The sequence below is a fragment of the Abrus precatorius genome, unplaced genomic scaffold (genome assembly GCF_003935025.1).
Source record: "Abrus precatorius isolate BTA unplaced genomic scaffold, Abrus_2018 Scaffold7, whole genome shotgun sequence".
NCBI classification, from domain to species: domain Eukaryota; kingdom Viridiplantae; phylum Streptophyta; class Magnoliopsida; order Fabales; family Fabaceae; genus Abrus; species Abrus precatorius.
This window is the reverse complement of record NW_020874417.1, coordinates 28,271,053-28,293,543: the sequence shown is the minus strand read 5'-3', so window position 1 is coordinate 28,293,543 and position 22,491 is coordinate 28,271,053. Positions and strand designations below refer to the sequence as shown.

Below are 22,491 nucleotides of genomic sequence, written 5' to 3'. Positions count from 1 at the left end.
CACAATCGAAAATGGATATCAAGAGAATATAAACTAACAAAAAAGCTAATTAATTAATTTGGTCTTTAGAATACACATTATATTTTATCTGTTTATTGGTCAAGGTCAAATTGGTCCTTTAGTTAATTAAATTATTATTGAAGGAATAATGAATCAATGTGATATCGTACATTAACACTTGTAAGTTACACGTTTTTAACAAGTATAGTAAATAATGAATACAGTTTTTAATTTTAAAAATTAAAATATTATTACTGTTTATTACTTTGCATATTTCCTCCAAGAAAGTATATAACTGTTCCTGTAAGTCTACAATAATATGCATCAATTAAAATGATACGGCGAATAAAGGTAACGAGGAAGGCAAAGCCAAAGACCTGGAATCGATATATAATTATTACACCAATATCATGTAATCAAACTCTGAAGTGATGTTGAAATAACCAGATATAATGGTGAGAACAACAGTCAAATGTTTCAAACACATTGCCAACTAAAAATTCCTGAAGAAATAAATGAAACAAGAAACCCCTAACATAAAAACAAAAATTAACAATCATATTCCCCAAATTTAAGACTTGAAAAAATATCAATATTTGGTTCTTACATCTATTGAAACTATATAGAGCTGAAATATCTGGACTAAAAAAAAATTGATTCTCTTGGTAAAATTTTTATGTTGATTCAGCAAAATTCTGACCATTTCTTGGGACTTGATGCGCAGAATACCCCCTCTCTTGACGAGTATTGGGTCTATAGAAACCATTTCCTTTAGGTTTGTTATAGTCCCGTTCACCTCCATCTTGACCAATTCCTCTGCCAAAGCTTCTTGAACCAAAACGCCCTCTTGGTGCTTCTGTTTGATAGCTAGTCCTGCCTCTACCCCTCCCTGTTGATAATAAAGTGAGAACAAGAATAACAGAACAGAAAAATGGTTTACTAACAGTTTAATTATGGAGATAAAAAAAACAAAGATACTTTTGGGGCAAAAATTCTGCTTAGGCCTTAGACAAAGTATCATTTTAGATAATTGATAAGATAAAATCGAATGAAGCGTTACGTGGGTCAAATCATATAATAATATATCTCGGTCCATGTCACTTGAGAAAGCCCAGTAAAATGTGAAATGATGCCAACAGGAGTTGTAACATGAAGTTAACACACTCCAAGGTAAACATAATATGACCCTTAACCATAAATTAGCATATATTAGCTTATTTGTAATTCTTCAGAACTGTCATTTGAAAATCCATTACCAGTCCTATCAACTCTTCTCTCCCTTACAAACTGGCAGTATTTTAACTATGTATTACATATTTCAACAGCCAACGATATAGAAGAAAGAAATTTTGAGAAAAAAATAAAGAAAAAATTATGAAAAATTTAAAAAAAGGCATACTTCCTCCTCGGGAAGGGATGTTACTGTTTGGTCTCCGCTCCTCAATGTATACTTGTCTTCCTGCTACTTCAACAGATCCTGCCTATAAAACATACAAAACAAGCCTGAGTCTACACTCTACAGCATATGAAATCGGATCATGGTTCCATGGAAACAGTAACTCATAAGGTGAAACTTAAAACTACACAAGATCAGAAACAGCTCGAGTCTGTTAGTTCAAAAAGTCATGATTATTGTGAACAACTAGCATTTTCCAACATAATTATTTTCTCGAGAAGGGTTATTATTGCATCACAATTATTAACTCATGAGCAATATATATCAATATCATAAAACTAATCATTTAAAACATAAGCCATAGTTCCATACCTTGACTGCATTATGAACGCCAGTCATATCTTCAAACTCAACAAATGCATAGCAAACTCCAACATCCTGGAGACAAGTGAAAAATCATCTTTGTAATGGGATGTAAATAAATTAAGGAACTAATATAGTTATTGGAAGATGTAAAGACCTACCTTGCGACTTCTTATGACAACACCGTCAGGCCGTATCCTACCAAAATTCTTGAATTCCTCTTCAATTTCAGAAGCAGACACAGTAGGTGACAAGTTTCTCACATAAACAGATTTAATTTCATCTGAAAGCATTTTCAATCAAATAAAAAATGTGGTACTAACAAATGAGTACATCATAAAAATAAGAACTACAGACAAGAGAAGGATTCTTGTAAAAAAAATTAGCTTATTAGTAAAAGGAAGACGCAATGAGCTGCCAAATGTGTATTCACACTATCCAAAAGAATTAAATGAAAAACTAAATTAATGAGTCTCAACAAGTACACACCGTAACCTTCCTCTTCTGTTGTAGGAACCTCCTCCACCACATCAGTTTCAGACCTTTCAAATGCATTAGTCAATGCTATTGTTTGCTGACTACTAGTTGGTGGAGCATGATCCCACTCCAACGAAGACACATTCTTCTGAGATGGTTGAGAAGCTACAGAGGGTGTAGCTTGTCCTTTAGCAACCCGTAACTTCCAACAGTTTCATAACATAGTCAGCTCTAAAGTCATATCTGAATCTCAAAAAACATTGTTTGGAAAGTAATTTATTAGTTAGTTCACACATACAATGGAAGCATAAGTATGTTTTTGGGGCTCCTCAGGAGGTTCTTCAGCAGAAGGCATATGGTCTTGCACAGCATTCACAGTAGGTTGAAGTGAACCATGTGAATCTTCAGCAACAACATCCTCCTGAATATGTTCATGATCATGGACTTGCTGCATTTGTTGCTCTGAAAATCCATAATTGTTGACTGAACCATTTTCTTTGACCTCATTTGTGGCAACAAAATCCCTTGCCTGTATATCTCCACCCAACAGGTAGTTGGACACTGTAAAACATAGATCTCAATTATTTTAATCTACAGTTTCAAAGGTCAAGTATACTTCATAATCAGCCATAATAGTTATAAACCCTAAATTTCTCATTAAGTACAAGCAGTTGAATACACATACACATATACACACACAGGCGAACGCGTGCGCACACACACACATATATATTCTTTCTACAAATATATATCATCAATAAATGCATTGTGCAATTAAACTTCGCTTTTAATTTTATATTATAAAATAAAAATACCACCAACCACTTGCAATTGCAATATTCACATGGATATAAGGCTATGATTTATTAAGCCAGCAACTCTTTGATATCAAGTCCAAGAAATTAATATCTCTGCTCTTACCATTGAAAGTAAATGCTAAGTTTCAATTTGTTAACAGCAAGGATATAGTTGTTAATGTGATAAAGTCTGGTGGCAGTAGATGACTGACAATGATGTAGAAAATAGTAATACAACAAATTGACAGTACATAGACAACAAACATAGCCCTGTATTAACAAGCTACAAATGCATCACTAGTGCCACATACTATGGATGTGAAAAATATATTAAAGAATAAATGAATAAACACAAGTTCATTAACTTAAGTTTTCTGACATAACATAAGATAGGAACTAACAGATTCTCTGGGACATGCAAGACATAACTAAAGAACACTAGACTAACAGTCTAGGTCAGATTCTAAACAAAAATCAGATCCACAATCCACATAAAAGATCAGGAAGCACCCATGGCCATAGAAAGACACAAAGTCACAAAGACCTAACTTCTAAGAAAGTATATCAGCAGAACAATATCTTAGCTTTTGTTTATCTTCTAATTACAGTAATTAATAAGTGAAGCAATACTCATAAGATTCAATCAAAATAACCCTGAGGCTGAAGCAGAACTTGCCAGGTTTATTAATTGTGGAAGGAGCATTCAATTTTGAATCAAGATTGCTCTGTGCTAAAAAAACTGTTTGGTGATGATGAACCGACTCCTCTTCAACAAAGTGAAAAATATCATTGAGCACAAAGAAACCCTTTTCTTGGGGTGCAAGAAAGAATGTCTGCATAAATTTCCTCCTCAAATTGTAGTCCTTAAGTTGCACAGAACCAGAAACCATCACAAGAACACCACCACTCCAAGATTCCAGAGACTGCACTGTCTTGATTTCAATTCCCATAAATCCAAGCGACATAACAAGCGCATGGATTTGCTGCCCATAGAGAAATTTCTTTAATTCTGGGGGAAAATAAGAGACTTACTATAATTACACAAATATAAATAGAAGAAAACGGTCCCTCCTTTCAAACAACCAATAAATTAAAAGAAGGTAATTTCTACTGTATCTTGTAAATCAAGAGGACATTCTATGCCTTCTCACGGTTAGAACAATTTAATTTTATGTTAATAGAGTAGTTTATTTTAAAAAAATATAAATATTCTTTAATCTTTAAAACATTAGAGAAATCACAACAGTCAATTTAGTGAGGTTATACAATGCCCTCTAAAGTTTAAACGTAGCAAGCACCTTAAAAGAAGTCAGAAACAGAAATCACAACCCTTATCATTTTATCTCTGACAAACATTCTAATAAAGTGCCCAAGAAGGCTTGCCTACTACTATTTAAAGATTATACACTACACAAGAGAAAGCTAGAAAAATTGAAACTGTTCAATAATACACTCCAAATAATAAATTTTTAATAATGTCTATACTATCATTTTCTATAACTAACCCCACTATTACTATTATGCCGCATGAAAAACAAAATTCAACTTAGAATAGAAATTACCAGCATTGCAGTAGCAGTTTCCCTGGCGTTGGCATCGATGCGTAGCATGGTGCTGGCATCAGAGTAGAACTGGTACACCAACTCTGGCTTGGTCTCGAGCACATGGTAGTACTGCCCCACAAAGTAAGTCCCAACCTGAAGAAAAGACCCACCAAAAAAGGTTACTTTTTTCAGGTTAAACAAAACGGTTGACAAAGAGGGTATGAAAGAAAAGAGGTGAACCTGAGCAGCGGAGAGGGGAATGGCCATTGTAGAAAACCCTAAAAAGGAACTGTTCTGTCCCCTCCCCAATCAAAACCTCACCTCAGATCCCAAATGCCCCCTTGAGATCTGCACCACAACTAGGGGGTGAGGTTTTAGAGAGAGAAAATGCAGAGGGAACCTTTTTAGAGAGAGAGAGAAAGTGAATTTTGACGAAAAGATTTTTTTTTTTTTTCACTTTTCTTTTTCTTATTTTTTAACGTTGTTTGTGGTGTGCTGTGCAGGGTTTTAGTTTTGTCTGGGACTGTGTTGTTGGTATCATATTGCTGGAGAAAGCAGAATGTTCCGCCTTTGTCCCTTTTCTTAGGCATCCCCCGCAATCTCTTTCTTCCACAAACCTCTTCACTGTGCCAATTATAATTGTAAATATAAACATTTTTTTTTCTTTTGCTACATTGTTTTTCTGTAAGAATGTTAATGAATCAATTCAATCTAATACAACCTTATACAGTATTTCAGCTTCACGCTATTCTCCAATCAAAATAACATTTTTATCTAGATAATTGTTGTCTTCTTTTCAGTAATTAAAATTGACATTAATTATTGACATAAAAGGTTGATTTTTATTTTAAAAAATTCAGTAATATTTGTAGTAATATATCAAAATTTTTTACTTAAAAAATCAAAGCATAAAAAACGAAATATCAAATTTTATTATAGAGTTGAATTTCAAAGCCAATTTTCAAAATTAATTCAATCCAATTCAAGTCTAATTTATGAGCAAATATAAAAATTTTATTTATGAAATAATTATTAAATTCATGCTTGTATAATTTGATATGTAAAATTGCTATACTGGTTTATTTTTCTATTACTTCATTATATAAATTCTATTTTATTATTTTAATATTATTTATAATTCTGTTAATTTTTTTTTTATTTCTTCTCCTTTCTTACTATACATGTTTTGTGTTAAATATTAACAATAATCTTTGATGAATAATGAATATGAAGGAAAAAATAGGATAAGACATTTTTATCAAAGTCACAAAATAAATTATGACAAAAGTTTGTTTGGAATTATAATTCACTTCCACTATAACCAATCATTTTTGGCTTAACAAGTTGGCTTATAATTTACCAATATTGGTTGAGATGTTATTTGTGTTATTTTTTCTTTCGTGTGCGTCATAGATATTTCTTAGCGAAGAACTAAAGACTAATTTCTTCAAAATATAAAAATTAATAAAATAGATTTCATCTCTCAAAAACTAATTTAATTTCGTGTGCATCATAGATATCATGAAAGTGTTATTTTAGTAGTTTAAATTTGAAATGAGATTTACTTATAAGATGGAATATACGATGCTCTGAATTATTATTTTTTATTGTATTTGCTATCTCTGTCCAGATTCTTAGAACCTGCTTACAAGAGATTCATAGACAGTGTCGACCAGGATACACATGCTACATTAAAAATTAGCTAGATTCAACATACGTTTTGGTACTTAAGCACCATTGCTGTTAAGCGCTGACTTTTTTTTTCTCAGCATTTTTTCTTTCATCAGAGCCTCTTTTTTTTTTTTCAAGAAAATATATTTAGGCTGTCTAATGCAAATAATATAGCTAAAATGAGCAGCACCCATGACATTCTAGATCCACTTAAGGAGTCTTTTAATCTGAACACATATAGTATAAATTTCATAAGCTCCATGTGTTGCCTCCCAAATATTCATTTTTTATACACATGACATCCATGGAGCACTGGTATATGATATCTCACCCGTTGAATCTTTTTCCTTAAACAATCTTACAAAAATCTTAAATTTTTCAGGCATTGGCTTCTTCCTTAAAGACTCTTACATGCACACATCAAGTTAACATTAAAAATATTGGTGAGAAAGTACTAAATATGCCGGCATGGTTACATCAAAGCATGCACTATTTTATTCTCTCTTTTTTCATTGGGAGGGAACCTAGTCCTAGATTAAGATCAAAAATACATTTTGATTGCCAGTAAACTGGTAACTAGTCATGCTCCTAGGTTATGACAGAACTAAAATTTCCAGTTCCTAGGCGCATTCTCAGATTTTATGCTGCCTTTATGGACCTTTTTCTTTCCTACAGGATCAATTTTATCCTTAGACCCAGGCTCCTTGTGTTTTCTTGTGTCTGGAGGAATATCAGTAACGCCATGTGATTTAACTTTACAATGTGCATGCCGATTGTGTAACGCAGCGCCATTCTTCGAAGCAGAGAGTCTTCCATCCCTAGTCTTGTTTATATTCCCGATCATTATGTCATTCTCTGAATACAAAATTGAGACAGAACTTGGTGGTCAGCTCTGTGGGAATTACCCTGAACATAGATATCTCATATCTCAAAACAAAGAACTTGAATCAGCACAGAACATGATTAATGGTGCTCTCAATAATTACAACTATCCAATCCTCCATGCTAAAGTATTTTATTCTTGGGCGTTGTAAAACAAACAATTGACTTGTCTTTTCTTCTCCATCAGCCAGAAGTGAAAGTTATTTAAAATATTTTAGGTTTCTTATGCGTGATCAGAACCATGTGACTGATATCTAAAGATCCAATACTCTCACTTTAGGTACACCATAGGTTTTGAAGCACTGTTAATGTGCATCGTTTTAAAACAGAAAGATGGAAAACCAACTTATATATAACATACTCTTCAGGTTTCAGAATAGGGAAATGATGAAGACTAAAAAATTTCAAGAAAACACGGGTCCCGTTGCATAAAATAATAATCCAAAAGTATTATCAGGGTTTGCTAACTTGAAAATTCTGACAGAATAGGCTTTTACCCTTGTTATTTGGAGATTTCACTTTGTAATTGTGAAATTTTCTGCAATACATAGCACTACAGGGGTTTAATAGATGAGTTTTAGTTAAAAAAAAATCCCTTTTGAACCTCAATTATATGTCTTTGTGGTTGAAATGCTCTGCTTCCAACAAATATCTTCAACACATAGAGCCACAGACACATTCCTCTCAAATAAATGTACATTTAGATCTGTTCTAGGAATCGTAGATGAGGATACAAACTGCAAGCATCTATATTGTTCAAGTTAAATTTCTCCTAACTGAATGGACTTCGGAAGGTGGTATGCCTCAAAAAGCCTCCTTTGTTCAGAATCAGTGATTAGAAGGAAAATTTAAGCAGAGTAAGAGGGAACACAAAATAGACTAGTTAAATTACATATACTGCTAAATGACAATGACTCCCCATTACACAAAGTACAAAAGGGGACTGATACCTTTTACATTGGGCACACTCCTAAAGCAACTTCCCAATAACATAACACTACTTGTCTACTTTATATTTCTTGACAGAAGTAAATGTCACTATCACAAACTCATAAATTCAGTTTTCCCTGAAATATTCTTTCAAGTACTCCAAGTTTTCTTTCCATGTGACTGATAAGCAAATCTAAATTATCAATCATATCAAGTGCTTTAGTTTTGAGTTTTGGTACCTTTGAAGTAATTCAAATTTGCTCTTTTTTATCTGAAAGCTCATTTTATGAATGAGGTTGCATCCTTCGGGAAGAAGTTTCAATGAACAATTAAAAAGAAAAAGTACTTCCATATCTTCTAACAGGATCTCTTCTCTACCGCAAGTAAGCAAGTACTTCTCTCAGCTTTAAAGGCCCATCAAAAACAACACTCTTGTCTATATTATAAAGCACAATTACTATTATGATCTCTTTGTAAATCTCCAAATTCAGATTTTCCAATTGAAAAAAGCAACTTAGATATGAATAAATATAAGTAAACAGAAATTTGATAAAAAGTATGAGATTTACCCGGACTAGAAATGACAGCACGAGGGCGTGGAATAGAACTGGCTCTAATATTTATTTTATTTTCATCAGTACTGTCATCCTTCTCAGGTCCTGTACCTCCTGAAGAATCAGGTGTCGAACTGAAATCTCCAGAATCTTCAGTTACATGTACTCTTGGAATAGGTACATGAGGCACGTAACACTTTGGTACTTCATCGCTAGATGGCATGGAGACAACTTTCTGGTCCACTACTGTAGAATCAGACAATAGTGATTATATACCAGTAAAGTGAATGGAAATATAGGATAGATAATAATCCACAACAGTTTTCCCAACTGCTAACCAGTTTGTGTATTCAATCAAAAGAAAAAATATTTAACATAATGACATCAACACATTTATAAATATAAAATTGCAGTCTCGCTCTCCAAACTTAGGCCAAAATGATAGTGCAAAACTAAAACTAACAAGATGGAAAAGGAAAGGAAAACAGCATCTTTCATCCATGTGGTTACTACCCCAATTATTGCATCAAATATCTTCCCTGTTTTTGGAGTAAATAGCATTCTTGACCAATTGCAGAACAAGAGTTGAGCATCTAGAGCATACTCACAAGGTCAGTCCACAGAAAAGGAGAAAGTCATTGCAAGTTATGGATTTCATTTTTCAGAGGTTTAAAGTTTAAGCAAAGGCCAATGGTTACCTCCTCCTTAAGATTCAGCGTTAGGCATCAATATCAATATAGAGAATCAAGGCAATATAAAGAGAAATAGTCAATTTTGTTAATATCAACTCTTAGAGCTGATTTTAATTTAAGCATCTAAAATCAGTATACTTTTATTGGGAAAAAAAACATTTTTTACATTAAAAATATAAAAGTGTTATAAATACTTTCATTTCTAGTAAAAATTTATTCTTTTTATACACCTAAAATTAACCCTAAAGGCTGATGTTAATATTTTTATTTAAAATTTGTCAATTGTGGAACGGGTAGAATAAACTTCCTCCCTTTATTCAAATTGTAGTATCAAAGCACTCCAGATTCTAAAGGCAACATAGTAAGAGCTCATATCAGCAATGATCAATTTCTTCAGCACTTGATTATAAAAGTGTTGGGTCTAAGCCAAATGGACCCCCACTAAAGACATATCAAAGGAGGGGTAAAAAGGGAAAGTTGAGCAAGGAGGCCGTTAGGCCAGATTCTAACAGCCTAATAAATTAGCATACGTGGAAGGAAAGAGGGAGGAGAGAGGCAGCTGAGGAGAGGGGATATATGGAGGCTGGACAGAGGGCAGAGGCAGGGATTATCAAGGAGGTTATTCAGGGTGGCTGCTGCCATAGGAGGAATCTAATCTCATTCTATTTGTTTGTACTACCAGGGTTATTCCCTGCGTTTGTTCTTTAAATTCTATAGTACAATCAGTTCCTATCAAAAAGCTTTGATGGCATCTCAAGGACTAACTCTCCCGTAAAGTCTAAAATATAACTGACAATTCATCACTCATAGACTATACGGTTTGATTGTAAATTAAAACCACCAAGATAAAATAAAAATAAATGGTTGAAAAATAGAAATACCTGGAGAAGGTGAGGCATCCAAGGATAAAGAGAGGAAAGCTTTCAAACCCAAATACCGAACATCAGCATCGTCTTCGTCCGGTTCCTGCCTTACCTTCACCTTTGGATACACTGGAAGCTCCAAACAAAACGCATCAGCAACAGAAGAATAACATATAAAAGGGAAAACAAAAACGGAATTGAAATACCCACTTTTGAAGATTAAGATTAGTGATTATAGATTAGAGATTAGAGATTAGAGAAAAGAATAAAAGAAAGCGTGCGATTGTGAAGAGTAATGGAATGAATGAGAATGAAGGGGCGGTGAGTCAAAGGAATGATTGATTCCCGCGTTGCACAACAGTGGGGTCTGCTTCCACAGTGCTTACATCACATGCATGCGCCACCCAAATTCAACCACATTTTCAACGCCTCTCTTCCATTTCCAATTTTAATCGCTCTTATTCGCATCAAACATTAACACTTTTTTTGGCATAAAAAATACATTTGACACAGATGCCTTTTAAATTTAGATAAGTATTAATGGTAACTTTTAGGATTGAGAATAAATAGTTATATTAAAATTTTATTATTTTAAAAATATAACAAATACTTTATTTTTTGTAAAAATTTAGGCTTAATAAATCCGTTAAATTTATTTTTTCAACATATACAGACTAAAAAAAATGAATTTGCTCACGAATTCAAATAGCTTTTAAACTTATTTCCTGCGCCAAAATCTCAACACCCAAAGAAAAGGCAAAATATGCGGAATCCTCATAGTAAGCATGCAAAACACTCTGGGCAACTCATAGCTTGTGTTTAAACATGTCGAAATCCCGCGTACAACGTTCACTTAATCTCTGAAATTATATGATTATCCATAAATTGTCTTTGACTTTTTACCTGATTAATTTAATTCCTAATTGTGATGTTTTTAAATTAATTTGGTTCCAAAAAGAAATAAAGTTAACATTACTTCCAAAATTTTTTTATACATAACTAATATATTAAAATTAATAAAAAGTATTTATATGATAATTTTAAACTGTTTTAAAAAATTATTTTTTTCTTCAAAGCAATTAATCATACTAAAAAATAACAAAGTAAGAATATAATATATCATTGTTCTCTTAGCATGCTGTAACTATTTTTGAGATTCTAATAATAAGAGTGGATCACACTTTGTTAGTTAACGAAAGACGAAAGATTTATATGAATTATTCAAACTTTGATATCTATTATTCTATAAATAGCTCAAACTATGTAGAAATAATAATCAATTTCAGTTTGAATGGTTTGCAGAGGAACCCTACCTTCTTTGATTTATTTGACACCTGCAATTTTTTTTCATTGATACGTTTTGCAATTTCTACTTACACTCCTTTTGCACCTGCTTGTTCAGTTAATTGAATAGCTTTACAAAAAAAAAATTCTATTTTTTAATTGTTTCATTACTTTACAAAATAAAACTATTTTTTAATTGTCTAGACTATAAATTCAGCAAATGAGTTTACAATGCATAGTTTTGGAAGAAAATCTTCTACATCCATTAAGCACAAAGTACTTTCCTGCTCACTTCTTAAACATCATAGAGTAGTCATTGTTATCCATATCATATACACAAACTTGTATTCCTTCATCAATATTTTCACCATCCTTCAATAATGGTAAGAAGAAATTTATCACGTGATTTTTATTGAGTAGAAGTCTGTTGAGATCTGCTTTTACATCACATTTTGTTAATCACTTCTTCAAAAGCTTACCACATTCTAAAATATAGTCTTCAAGACTTTGAATAGATGGCAAATCTTAAGGGTGATCATACTCTAAGTGGCTGAGATTTTGTTGTGAATAAATGTTGAACAACATCGTTGGTGATAACCTTTCTTTCAATTCATCTTCCTCTTCTTAGACATCTTTGTCATCTTCCAGCATAGTTGTTGTTGAATGTGACAATGACTCTTCATCAAATTCTTGAGATTCTTTGACATTCACAATTGGTTGTTTATCGTCTTTGTTGTTGCCAAAAAGATTTTCATACCACTTATGTAGAACTTTTTCTTGCTGCATAATCTCAAGAAGTTCAATTGTTGCTATTTCATCCTCATTGAATTCTTCCATGTACTTTCTTCTCATCTCATAGCTTTTTTTGTTCATTTTGATTAATTAGAAGGTCAAGTCGATTTTCTTTGCAGGAAAAATTACTTTATCTCAATCTAGTATTATAAGTATTCTCAACTATATAATGAAGCCTCACCTAATTCCTATAGGCATTTGTGATTAAATAAATAAAAATTATAGGAATTTTATATGGGGTTCTTCTCCCAATAATAAGAAATGTCATTTAATAGTATAGAAAAAAATTTGTAAACTCAAATCTTAAGGAGGCTTAGGTTTCAAGGACATTCATAAGACTAATATAGCTTAGATGATGAAACTAGGTTGGCAGATGATCAATGGTCCTAACAATCTTTGGGTTATGATTTTTTTAGCAAAATATAAATTTAATTTAAATTATGATCTTATTATTCTCTACTCAAGGTCTACTTCCCTAGTTGGAAAGAGATGTGTAATGCTTGAACTAGCTTAAGAAAAGGTCTTTTTAGATTTTAGTCAATGGTTTCAAAACCGAATTCGGGGAAGATTTTTGGATTCTTAGTATTAGATTCCTCAAAGATTTAAATCCTAATGTTCCAGAATCTGTGTTAAACCTTTTAGTGGTTTGTTTCATCTCGAACAATGATTGAGGCTAGGAAAAAATTTCTCCCTATATTATGGGCCAAACTAAACAGGCTTTAAACAATTTGGTTATCCTTAGAATTAATGTTGGCTCAAATGTGGCTAGCTGGTTTCCTTCTTCTAATGAGAATTTTTCTTCATATTCTGCTTATAATCTTTTAGATAATGATATTGATTGTGATTATTATGCGTTTGTTTACGGTGAAAAATGACAGTTGTAAACAAATAATCCAAAGATCAATCTGGGGACTGGATTTAGGTCCTCTTTGGGTTCTTTTAAGTGTATTGTTAACGTGATGCTCAGATTAACGGCGTAAAAGAGTATTAAGCAAGAATAGTGAATAATAAATGTGCACAATTAAATCAAACGTAGATGCTTTTACAGAAATGTAGCAAGCCGGAACTAAACAACGTACAAAGACATAAGTAACAAGAACTGAAATTAAAATGCAGAAAGGTAAATGTAGGAATGTAAAGGTGCTGGAATGTAAACGTACGACTCCTCACAATGGCGAACAACGGCCACCGTAGGTCTCCTTGCAGCTGGTGTCTGGCGCGGTGCAGAGTTTCAGCGTCTCAGAGTGTTTAGGTGTGGTGTCTGGGTGCAAAAAGTCGTCCTTTGTGAAATAATGCTTTGTAGTATTTATAGACATGAATATCACCACCGTTTTCCTCCTTTTGCAGGCACTTCTTAGTAACTGACTTCAACTGTTGATGCTCACTATCCACGATTGCTTGTGATCGTGCTGTTTGTTGTAACCGCTATCGCCCATGATCTCTTTTGCGTAGTGGTGAATGTTGATAACTACTGGTAACCGCTTTTGGATTTTTCAATACTCCTATCTTTCGAGTATTTCTGAGAGAAACCTAGAAAACTCTTTTAATGTTATGGCCTTGGAATAGTTTCTTCTTGACTTCTCTTTTCGAGCCATTCTGGAGTTTTGAGAGTCTGTCTGGGTCTTGTGGACTTAGAACATTTTCTTTGCTCATTTCTGTTTTTCGAGCCATTTTGGAGGGACTCTTGAGCTCGACCAGATTTGTGGACTTAAAATATTTTCTGACCACTTCTTGTTTTTCGAGCAATTCTAGAGGAAATCTGGAACTCAGCCAAGCTTGTGGACTTAGAATATTTTCTTACCACTTCCTGCTTTTCGAGCAGTTTTGGGGTGACAGGTACTTGGAAACTCATCAAATATTCCTCGAAAAGCCATCAGTTTTTTGTGGACTTAGAATATTTTCCTGTTAGTCCTGTTTTTCGAGCAGCTTTGGGTGTTAGGGACTTAAAAACTCCTAAAACTCCTCGAAAAACCATCAGTTTTGTGGACTTGGAATATTTTCTTGCCAGTTCTATTTTTCAAGTAGTTTTTTGGTGTCAGTGACTTAAAAACTCCTCAAAACTTCTCGAAAAAGCCTTTAGTTTTGTGGTCTTAGAATATTTTCTCGTCTTTCAAGCAGTTTAGAGAAAAATCAACAATGTGACAAAAATCTCTTAAAATAGCTCGAAATGTATTCCTTTTAATTAAAACCAAAGATCTTCCAATATTCTCTTATGTTCAGGTTTATCTTTGGCTCCTTCTTGACCCTCAAAACTTGTTGAAATGTAGTTTCCTTCAAGATGATTTTTTAACTTAGAAAATTTTCCTTATCCCAGACAGCGTTATTTAGTCTGATTTGAAAATAGCAGAAACCTCAAAGGATCAAATTTTCCTTTAGAAAGTTGCTCATGTAAAACTAGTAACTAATGAAGAAAGGTTTGGTTAGATCCCTCCCTTGTTCCAATGCTTCAAGCTTAATACGGATGACTTGGTTTATGGTGCTCAGGGACTGGCTTCATATGAAGGCATAATCAAGGTAGATTTTGTGTTGGCTTTATAAAAAAGTTGGGTCATTGTTTTGTCATTTAGTTTGAGCTGTAGGCACTTTTAATGGGACTTAGGTTAGTTGAAGACCTCAAGTTGGAGGGTGTTTTAGTTGAAATGGAAAGTTAACCATAACCTTAGTTAATTCTAACATTACTCCTAATCATAAGATGTATTCCATCATTAAAGAAATTAAGTTGCTGTTTTTTTCATTAGGATAGTTAACATTCATTATATGTTTAGATAAGTTAACCATTGTGCAAATTTTCTTACTAATTGAGCTTTTCAAATTAGACTTTTGCTCCATTAATAATAAACTAATAATTATTATATATTAAGTGATCAAATTGACAATTTACATTTTAAATAAACAAATATATCTATTTATATAAACATTGAATAATAGCATTCTTATTTAGATCAAATAAAATTGCTTTAAACAGAAGATATATAATCTAGAAAAAAATATATTTTCTTTATGTAAATTTTATGATAAATAAAAATATAAAAAATAGCAGTTATTATATTTAAAAATAAATTTTTATTTCTTATAATTAAGAAAAAAATATTAATAACTAATTTTTATGAAAAAAAAATAGACATATTATCATTTGTTAACGTAATTCATTGCTAAATTAATTGACTTGCTTTTTCATTTTGACCGCTGTTAACTAATTTAGTCTTTAATGTTGAAGATTGAATTGACTAATGCGAATCCATGCTAAAAAAACAAAAGAAATTATAATTGACAAATTTAACAATCAACTTCGATGACTAAAATTATATTTAATTTCATTTTTAGATAATAAGGCATAATTTATTATATAAAATCAATGATAAGGATTACAACAAGTGTATGATATACGATGCACGATGAATGAGAGTAAAAAAATCATCGAACAGTAATTTTATTTCATATAAATATATCCTAAATTATGTAAATAATAATAATAGATCCCAAATTGATTTTAACATCAAAATTCACAAACTAAGTTGTTGTTTTCTTAATATTTGAGATTAAATTGACTATTAATATCAATTTGAAATAAAATATTTTTATAATCAATTGCTCAAATTATGAGTCACAAAATCGAGTACATGTGTAAACAAAGAAAAAGTAAGTATAAAGAATGAATAAAAATACATTTTTATCAATAATAAAAGTATACTTATTTGATTTAAATTTATTTAAAAATAATTTTGATGAATTTGGTTTTAAGTCATCAAATCTAACCAAGAAACTTGTACACATTAATTTGAAAAAATTATTAAATTTAAAAATGATTAAAACATTGTTTTTATTTTAAAAAAATGAAAGATGATTTTTAAATGATAAAGCAAACAAGTTTTAAATTTAATCTACATAAAAGGAGACTCCAATGAGGTGAAAGTAAAGACAAGTGAATCTACAACCTCAGCATGAGGGAAGGAATGACAAGTGAGATAGTGGAATGCAACTAACAACTCTTGTTATTAAGATATAATTCTTTTAAAGCAAAGAGTTGCACAAAGTAAACAATAAAAATTTATATATTATTAATTTAACAAAATTAATTATTTTTATAAAATATTTAAATTTAAATTAATAATAAACAAGTCATCAATTGTTTTATCTTAGAAGAAATAATTCTCTCAATTAATTTTTTTTATTAGTCTATGAAGAAATAATATGTAATAAATTAATCTGGTGCTATTTAGAAACTAGAAAATTTTTCATCTTATTAAATAGTACAATTTATTTTTTTTCCAAATTCAAAGGAGATTTAGAGACATTTGCAAGCTTAATATTGTTTATATTATGAAGTTGGGTTGGAAAATTATTTTTTCACTAGAAAATATCAACAACGTTTAATACTTTAAGAAGTATTGTTCATATTTAGCCTTGACTTTATGAGAGTCTACATTGAAAAATTGGTGATGAAACAAAGAGTTGACTTCCTGATTTTGGAGACTTAAGTATTATACTAGTATTTTTCATTCTCCTAAGGATATTGACCTCCTAATGAGTATTTTAACATCTAAAAGGGGTGAGATTTGAATAAGATCTCTTTAATTTTTTTTCATCCAAAATATTTCTACGAGAATAGCTACCGTTAACTCTCCAAATTTATTGTCTACTCTTGATTCGGCCTTTAAATTATAATGTTTTGTTTTCCATTAAACTTGCATATAATATATTATATAAGGGTCAATACTCAGTTAGAAAAATGAGTGTTTTAAACTCGTTTGAAGGTAGACTGGATGATGACAAATTATTAATTAATAATGAAAAATAGGCATTATTGGTTGTATCTAACATTTTTCCTATATGTCCTTTTGTCCATGAATCTATTATGACTGAAGTTTAGGAGCTTTACTTAATTAGAGTTAATAGTGTAGGATTCTTTAGTTTTGGTCTACTTAGATGTTTAAAATTTAATTTTCTCCATAATTAACTAAATAGTTAAGATTACTCAAATATAGTTATTAGTATAACAATGTAGACATTGTAGATTATTATAAATTCTTCTATTTAATCAATATTCTATTGCTTACCCATTGTTAGTTTTTCAAACTTTATCTTACATTAATTATTTGTTTTGTTTTTAGGGCTTATGAAATAATTTATCTAAAGTGATAGATTATGTTCTAATCAAGTGGATTTTTTATTGGGCATATTAAAATGAATATGGATGGATCAATGCTTCTAAATTATCATTTAGGAACCTTGAAGGACTACTTTAAAGAGCTAATGAATAATTTATAGTTGAATTTACGAGTAAAAGTAAAAATTTGCTCTCTCACCACGTATAAGTTATGAGCTATTCTTTTTATAATCTAACTAATTAAGGCAAGAGGTATGTTTGAATAAAAATTGATACCAAATAGACTTTTAAATTAGTTACCCGTGACCAAGATGTTTTATGCAATCTTTCTTCTTTAGTTTAGACGATATGTATGTTGCTAAAGAAGATTTATTTGTTAAAATAAAAACAGAATTAGTTTTGAATCAATCTTTATTTGTTAGTTAGTGTTAATTTAAATAATTCCTATTTTTAAGGATTTAGATAGTTATTTCCTAGTTTATCTCACATCATATTTGTAGAATGTAAGTTGTAGTTTTCTTTCCTGTTACTTCTTGTAAAGTTATATATAACCGTATCAGTTTATCAAATAATGCAGTAGCAAAAGCATTTTTCTCTATTTCAATACCTTAAATACTCAATAATTGGTATCAGAGCTCTGTTAAAGGGCTTGATTCTAAATAGAGTGTTAGAGAAAATATGGCAACCGAGAATGGATTTGTGCAACCAACTATTCCAAAGTTTGATGGTCAACACTATGACCATTGGAGAATGCTTATGGAGAATCTTTTGTGATCAAAAGAATATTGGAGTTTGATTGAAGATGGAGTACCTACAGAAGCAGAGGGAGTTCAATCTAGTGAAGCACAAAAGAAAGTTATTGATGATGCAAGGCTAAAAGATATGAAGGCAAAAAATTATCTCTTTCAGGCCATCGATAGATCAATTTTATAGACCATTTTGAACAAAGATACAGCTAAAAACATATGAGACTCCTTGAAGAAAAAGTATTAAGGGACAGCACGAGTGCAACAAACACAACGACAAGCACTTCAAAAGGAGTTTAAGATGCTAAACATGAAGGAGGAAGAGTTTGTTAATGACTATTTTGCACTCACCCTTGCCACTGTCAACAAGCTATGTATTAATAAGGCAAAAATAGATGATGTGGATGTTGTCTCAAAAATATTGAGATCCATGGAACCTAGGTTCAATTACATAGTGTACTCTATTGAGGAATCAAATGGTTTGGATGCCCTTACAATTGACGAATTGCAAAGCAGCCTTCTAGTTCATGAGCAACGCATGAAACCTCAAACTGTAGAAGAGCATGCCTTGAAGGTTACCCAAGATGACTTTTTAGAAGGAAAAGGACGAGGTCATGGTGGAATACAAGGACGAGGAAGAGGTAAATGCAGACGTAATTTTAATAAAGCAACCATTGAATGCTACCACTGCCATAAACTTGGACATTTCTAATATAAATGTCCAACCAAAGAAACAAATTCAGCAAATTATGTTGCAAGTGAAGAAGAGGTGTTGTTGATGGCATACATGAAGGAAGAAAAAGTTAGCAAAGAAGAACTGTGGTTCCTAGACTCTGGATGCAGCAACCATATGTGTGGCAAGCGTGATCTTTTTGTTGATCTAGATGAAGGCTTCAGAACAACAGTGGCATTGGGAAACAACTCAAGCATGAATATGATGGGAAAGAGTATTGTTCGAATGCTAATAAATGGTACTGCACATATTCTTACTAATGTATTTTATATTCCTGGATTAAGAAACAACTTATTAAGTATTGGTCAGTTGGAGGAGAAGGGGCTTGAAATTCTTATACAACGAAGAGTATGCAAAATTTATTACCTAAAAAAAGGTTGATTTTGGAGATAACAATGTCCTCAAATCGAATGTTCAAGTTATCTGCAAAAACACAATTGAAGAAGGAATCATTTTTCAGCACTTTGACAAAAGATATGGTTAGACTTTGGCATTTCAAATATGATCACTTAAGCTTCACAGGTCTGAATACACTTCAACAGAAAGGAATGATGTGAGGTTTGCCTTGCCTTGACACCTCATCACAAGTATGTACAGACTGTCTCATGGGAAAGCAATAAAGAAATTCATTTCCACATGTTGCCACGTAGAGAGCATCACAAATTCTTGAATTAGTGAATGCTGATATTTATGGACCAATCAATCCAATATCCAACAATGGAAAAAGGTAAGATTAATTTTATTGATGACTTTAGTAGAAAAATATGGATCTATTCTTGGTTGAAAAATCTAAAGCTCTTTTGACTTTTAAAAATTATAAAAGTAAAGTTGAGAAAGAGACTGGTTTAGCCATAAAAGGACTTTGTACAGACTGTGGGGGTGAGTTCATATCGCTTGAGTTTGCTAATTTTTGCAATGAGAATGGTATTCAAAGGCAGTTGACAACCCCCTATACCCCTCAACAAAATAGTATAGCTGAATAAAAGAATCGAACAATCATGAATATGGTTCGAAGCATGCTTTCTGGATAAAAAATGCCAAAAACATTTTGGCCTGAAGCTGTAAATTGGATAATTCACATTCTTAATTGGAGCTTAACTTTTGTGGTAAAGAACAAAACTCCTAAAAAGGCTTGAAGTGGATTCAAACCATCAGTGGCTTATTTCAAGGTATTTGAATGTATATCTCATGTCCATATTCCTGAATGTAAGAGGATAAAGCTTGATGATAGAAGTAAAAATTGTATTTTTCTTGGGGTCAGTGAGGAGTCAAAAGCATATAGGTTGTATGATCCTATTTCTCAAAGGATTATAATAAGCTAAGATGTAGTGTTTAAGGAAGACAGTAATTGGGATTAGGGTCAAAATCATGTGGAGGATATTTTGGCTGACTTGGATTGGGACGATGATGACAAAAGAGCAGATACAATACTTGAAACAATTGAAGAAGGAACCGAAACAAATGAAAACAACAATAGAGAACAAACAGAAAATGCACCTAGCTTGAGTGGAGAGCAACCACGTGAACGTAGGATGATAAGACATCTAGCTTGGATGAGCGATTATATAAGTGGAGATGATTCATTTGAGGAAGAAGGTTCAACAAATCTTGCCATGTTTACAACAAATGATCCAACTTGTTTTGAAGAAGCTCAAAAGGAAGAAAAATAGAGAGCAGCAATAGACGCAGAGATTAAAGCCATAGAAAAAAAATAATACTTGAGAATTAATTGAGTTACCTACAGGAGCAAAGAAGATTGATGTAAAATGGGTATATAAGACAAAATTATATGAAAATGGTGATGTGGAGAAGTATAAATAGATTATACTCAAGTTTTTGCGCCTGTGGCTCGTATAGAAACAATTCGCATGGTGATTTCACTTGCAACTCAAAAAGGATGAGAAATCTTTCAGCTAGATGTCAAGTCTACTTTCTTACATAGAGAACTTAATGAAGAGGTTTTCATTGATCAACCACCTGGTTATCAAAGAAAAGGCGCTGAGCAGAAAGTGTATAAGCTAAAAAAAGCTTTATACGAATTAAAACAGGCACCACGAGCCTGGTATAGTCGCATAGAGTCTTACTTTGCTAAGGAAAGTTTCAAACGTTGTCCTTATGAGCACACTTTGTTTGTTAAAATAGAAACTGGAGGTAAAATCTTGATTGTGTGTCTCTATGTTAATGATCTTATTTTTACTAGCAATGATGAGCATATGTTTGAAGAATTTAAATTCTATGATGCATGAGTTTGATATGGTGGATCTTGGACAAATGAGATATTTTCTTGACATAGAAGTTTTTGCAAAGTCAAGAAGGTATTTTTATTTGTCAAAAGAAATATACCCAGGAAGTGTTAGAAAGGTTTAATATAAATAAATGTAATCAAGTTCATAATCCAATTGTTCCTGGTTGCAAACTCACAAGGAATTATAATGGAGTTAAAGTAGATAACACTCACTACAAGCAACTAATTGGTTGTATGATGTATTTAATTGCCACTCGGCCTGATATTATGTTTGTGGTTAGTCTTTTAAGTAGATATATGGAGTGTCCCACAGAGCTGCACTTCCAAGCTACCAAGAGAGTTTTAAGATATGTAAATGGAACTTCCAACTTTGGGATATTCTACAAAAAGGGAGGAGATGAAGAGCTGGTTGCATATACAGACAGTGATATGCTGGAGATTTAGATGATAGGAAGAGTACTTCAGGTTATATTTTCTTATTAAGTTCAGGTGTTGTTTCTTGGTCCTCAAAGAAACAACTAATAGTCACTCTTTCTACCAGTGAAGCATAGTTCGTTGCTGCAACTTCTTGTGCCTGTCAAGCTATTTGGATAAAGAGAATTCTGAAGAATTTTAATCATACTCAAAGTGACAGCATAATAATTTTGTGTGATAGTAATTCAGCTATTGAACTATCAAAGAATCTTATTTTTCATGGTCGTAGCAAGCACATAAATGTCAGATTTCACTTTCTTTGTGAGCTCACAAGGGATGGAGTTGTAAAGCTAGTCCATGGTCATACTTAAGAGCAAGTTGTAGATATAATGATCAAGTCACTAAAACTATATTTGTATGAAAAGCTTAGGAATTTACTAGGAGTATGTGCTTATCCAAATGTAAATTGAATAAATTAATATGCAGTTTAAGACAAAATATTAAAATAGAAACAAAATTAGTTTTGAATCAGTCTTTATTTGTTAGTTAATATTAATTTAAATAATTATTATTTTTTAGAATTTAAATAGTTATTTCTTAGTTTATCTCACGTCATGTTTATAGAACGTGAGTTGCAGTCTTTTTTTGTTACTTTTTGTAAAACTATATATAGTCATATCAATTTATCAAATAATACAGTAACAAAAGCATTTTTCTCTATTCCAATACCTTGAATTCTCAACAATGTTATGTTAATTGCATTCATATGTTTAATTTTTATTTTTATTTTACATTAAACTTCATTAAAAAAATCTCTTAAAAATAATATGTAAAAGATAAATTTAAATTTTGAAAAACAGGATAACTTAGTAATTAAAAAATTTTAATTTAAATTACTTTCCCATTTTCCAAAATTTTCTACTATTAGAAAAAGGCAAGAATGGGATACGAGAGAAAAATCTTCAAACCTATGCCCATTCTTTCATTGAATCTCTCATTTT

General features: G+C 31.7%; 2 protein-coding genes across 7 annotated transcripts; both read right to left on the bottom strand.

Annotated features, from left to right (window-relative positions):
- Nucleotides 1–375: 375 nt before the first annotated feature.
- LOC113872355 (putative G3BP-like protein) lies at nucleotides 376–5,181 on the bottom strand. 3 transcript variants are annotated; one of them, XM_027509852.1, is made up of 9 exons: nucleotides 4,818–5,181; nucleotides 4,596–4,730; nucleotides 3,710–4,016; nucleotides 2,535–2,797; nucleotides 2,249–2,438; nucleotides 1,921–2,042; nucleotides 1,769–1,834; nucleotides 1,400–1,481; nucleotides 376–889 (listed from the first exon to the last, which is right to left on the bottom strand). In XM_027509852.1, the coding sequence occupies exons 1-9, from the start codon at nucleotides 4,842–4,844 to the stop codon at nucleotides 675–677; spliced, it is 1,407 nt and encodes a 468-aa protein (XP_027365653.1). In that variant the 5' UTR covers nucleotides 4,845–5,181; the 3' UTR covers nucleotides 376–674. The 3 variants fall into 3 exon arrangements, with proteins under 3 accessions (XP_027365653.1, XP_027365655.1, XP_027365654.1); XM_027509853.1 differs by having other exon boundaries at nucleotides 475–889; nucleotides 2,255–2,438; XM_027509854.1 differs by lacking the exon at nucleotides 4,818–5,181 and having other exon boundaries at nucleotides 418–889; nucleotides 3,710–4,042; nucleotides 4,596–4,723.
- Nucleotides 5,182–6,478: 1,297 nt separating this feature from the next.
- LOC113873025 lies at nucleotides 6,479–10,600 on the bottom strand. 4 transcript variants are annotated; one of them, XR_003505927.1, is made up of 5 exons: nucleotides 10,380–10,548; nucleotides 10,188–10,298; nucleotides 8,630–8,857; nucleotides 8,300–8,496; nucleotides 6,491–7,103 (listed from the first exon to the last, which is right to left on the bottom strand). XR_003505927.1 is itself a non-coding variant. In XM_027510973.1 (4 exons), coding segments are annotated over exons 1-4 (591 nt in total). In that variant the 5' UTR covers nucleotides 10,381–10,600; the 3' UTR covers nucleotides 6,479–6,852. The 4 variants fall into 4 exon arrangements, 3 of the variants coding, with proteins under 3 accessions (XP_027366774.1, XP_027366775.1, XP_027366773.1); XM_027510973.1 differs by lacking the exon at nucleotides 8,300–8,496 and having other exon boundaries at nucleotides 6,479–7,103; nucleotides 10,380–10,600; XM_027510974.1 differs by lacking the exon at nucleotides 8,300–8,496 and having other exon boundaries at nucleotides 6,647–7,168; nucleotides 8,630–8,860.
- Nucleotides 10,601–22,491: the final 11,891 nt, after the last annotated feature.

Bases quoted from the DNA above. Each gene is read 5' to 3' on its own strand.
- LOC113872355 (XM_027509852.1), bottom strand. From the start codon at position 4,844: ATGGCCATTCCCCTCTCCGCTGCTCAG. The intron at 4,731-4,817 runs GTTCACCTCTTT...TCTTTTCTTCAG, and splicing joins TTCCCCTCTCCGCTGCTCAG to GTTGGGACTTACTTTGTGGG. The intron at 890-1,399 runs GTATGCCTTTTT...TATTATCAACAG, and splicing joins CATCCCTTCCCGAGGAGGAA to GGAGGGGTAGAGGCAGGACT.
- LOC113873025 (XM_027510972.1), bottom strand. The intron at 8,861-10,187 runs GTATTTCTATTT...CTGATTCTACAG, and splicing joins GGATGCCTCACCTTCTCCAG to TAGTGGACCAGAAAGTTGTC. The intron at 7,104-8,629 runs GTAAATCTCATA...TTTTGTATTCAG, and splicing joins TGCTGTCATTTCTAGTCCGG to AGAATGACATAATGATCGGG.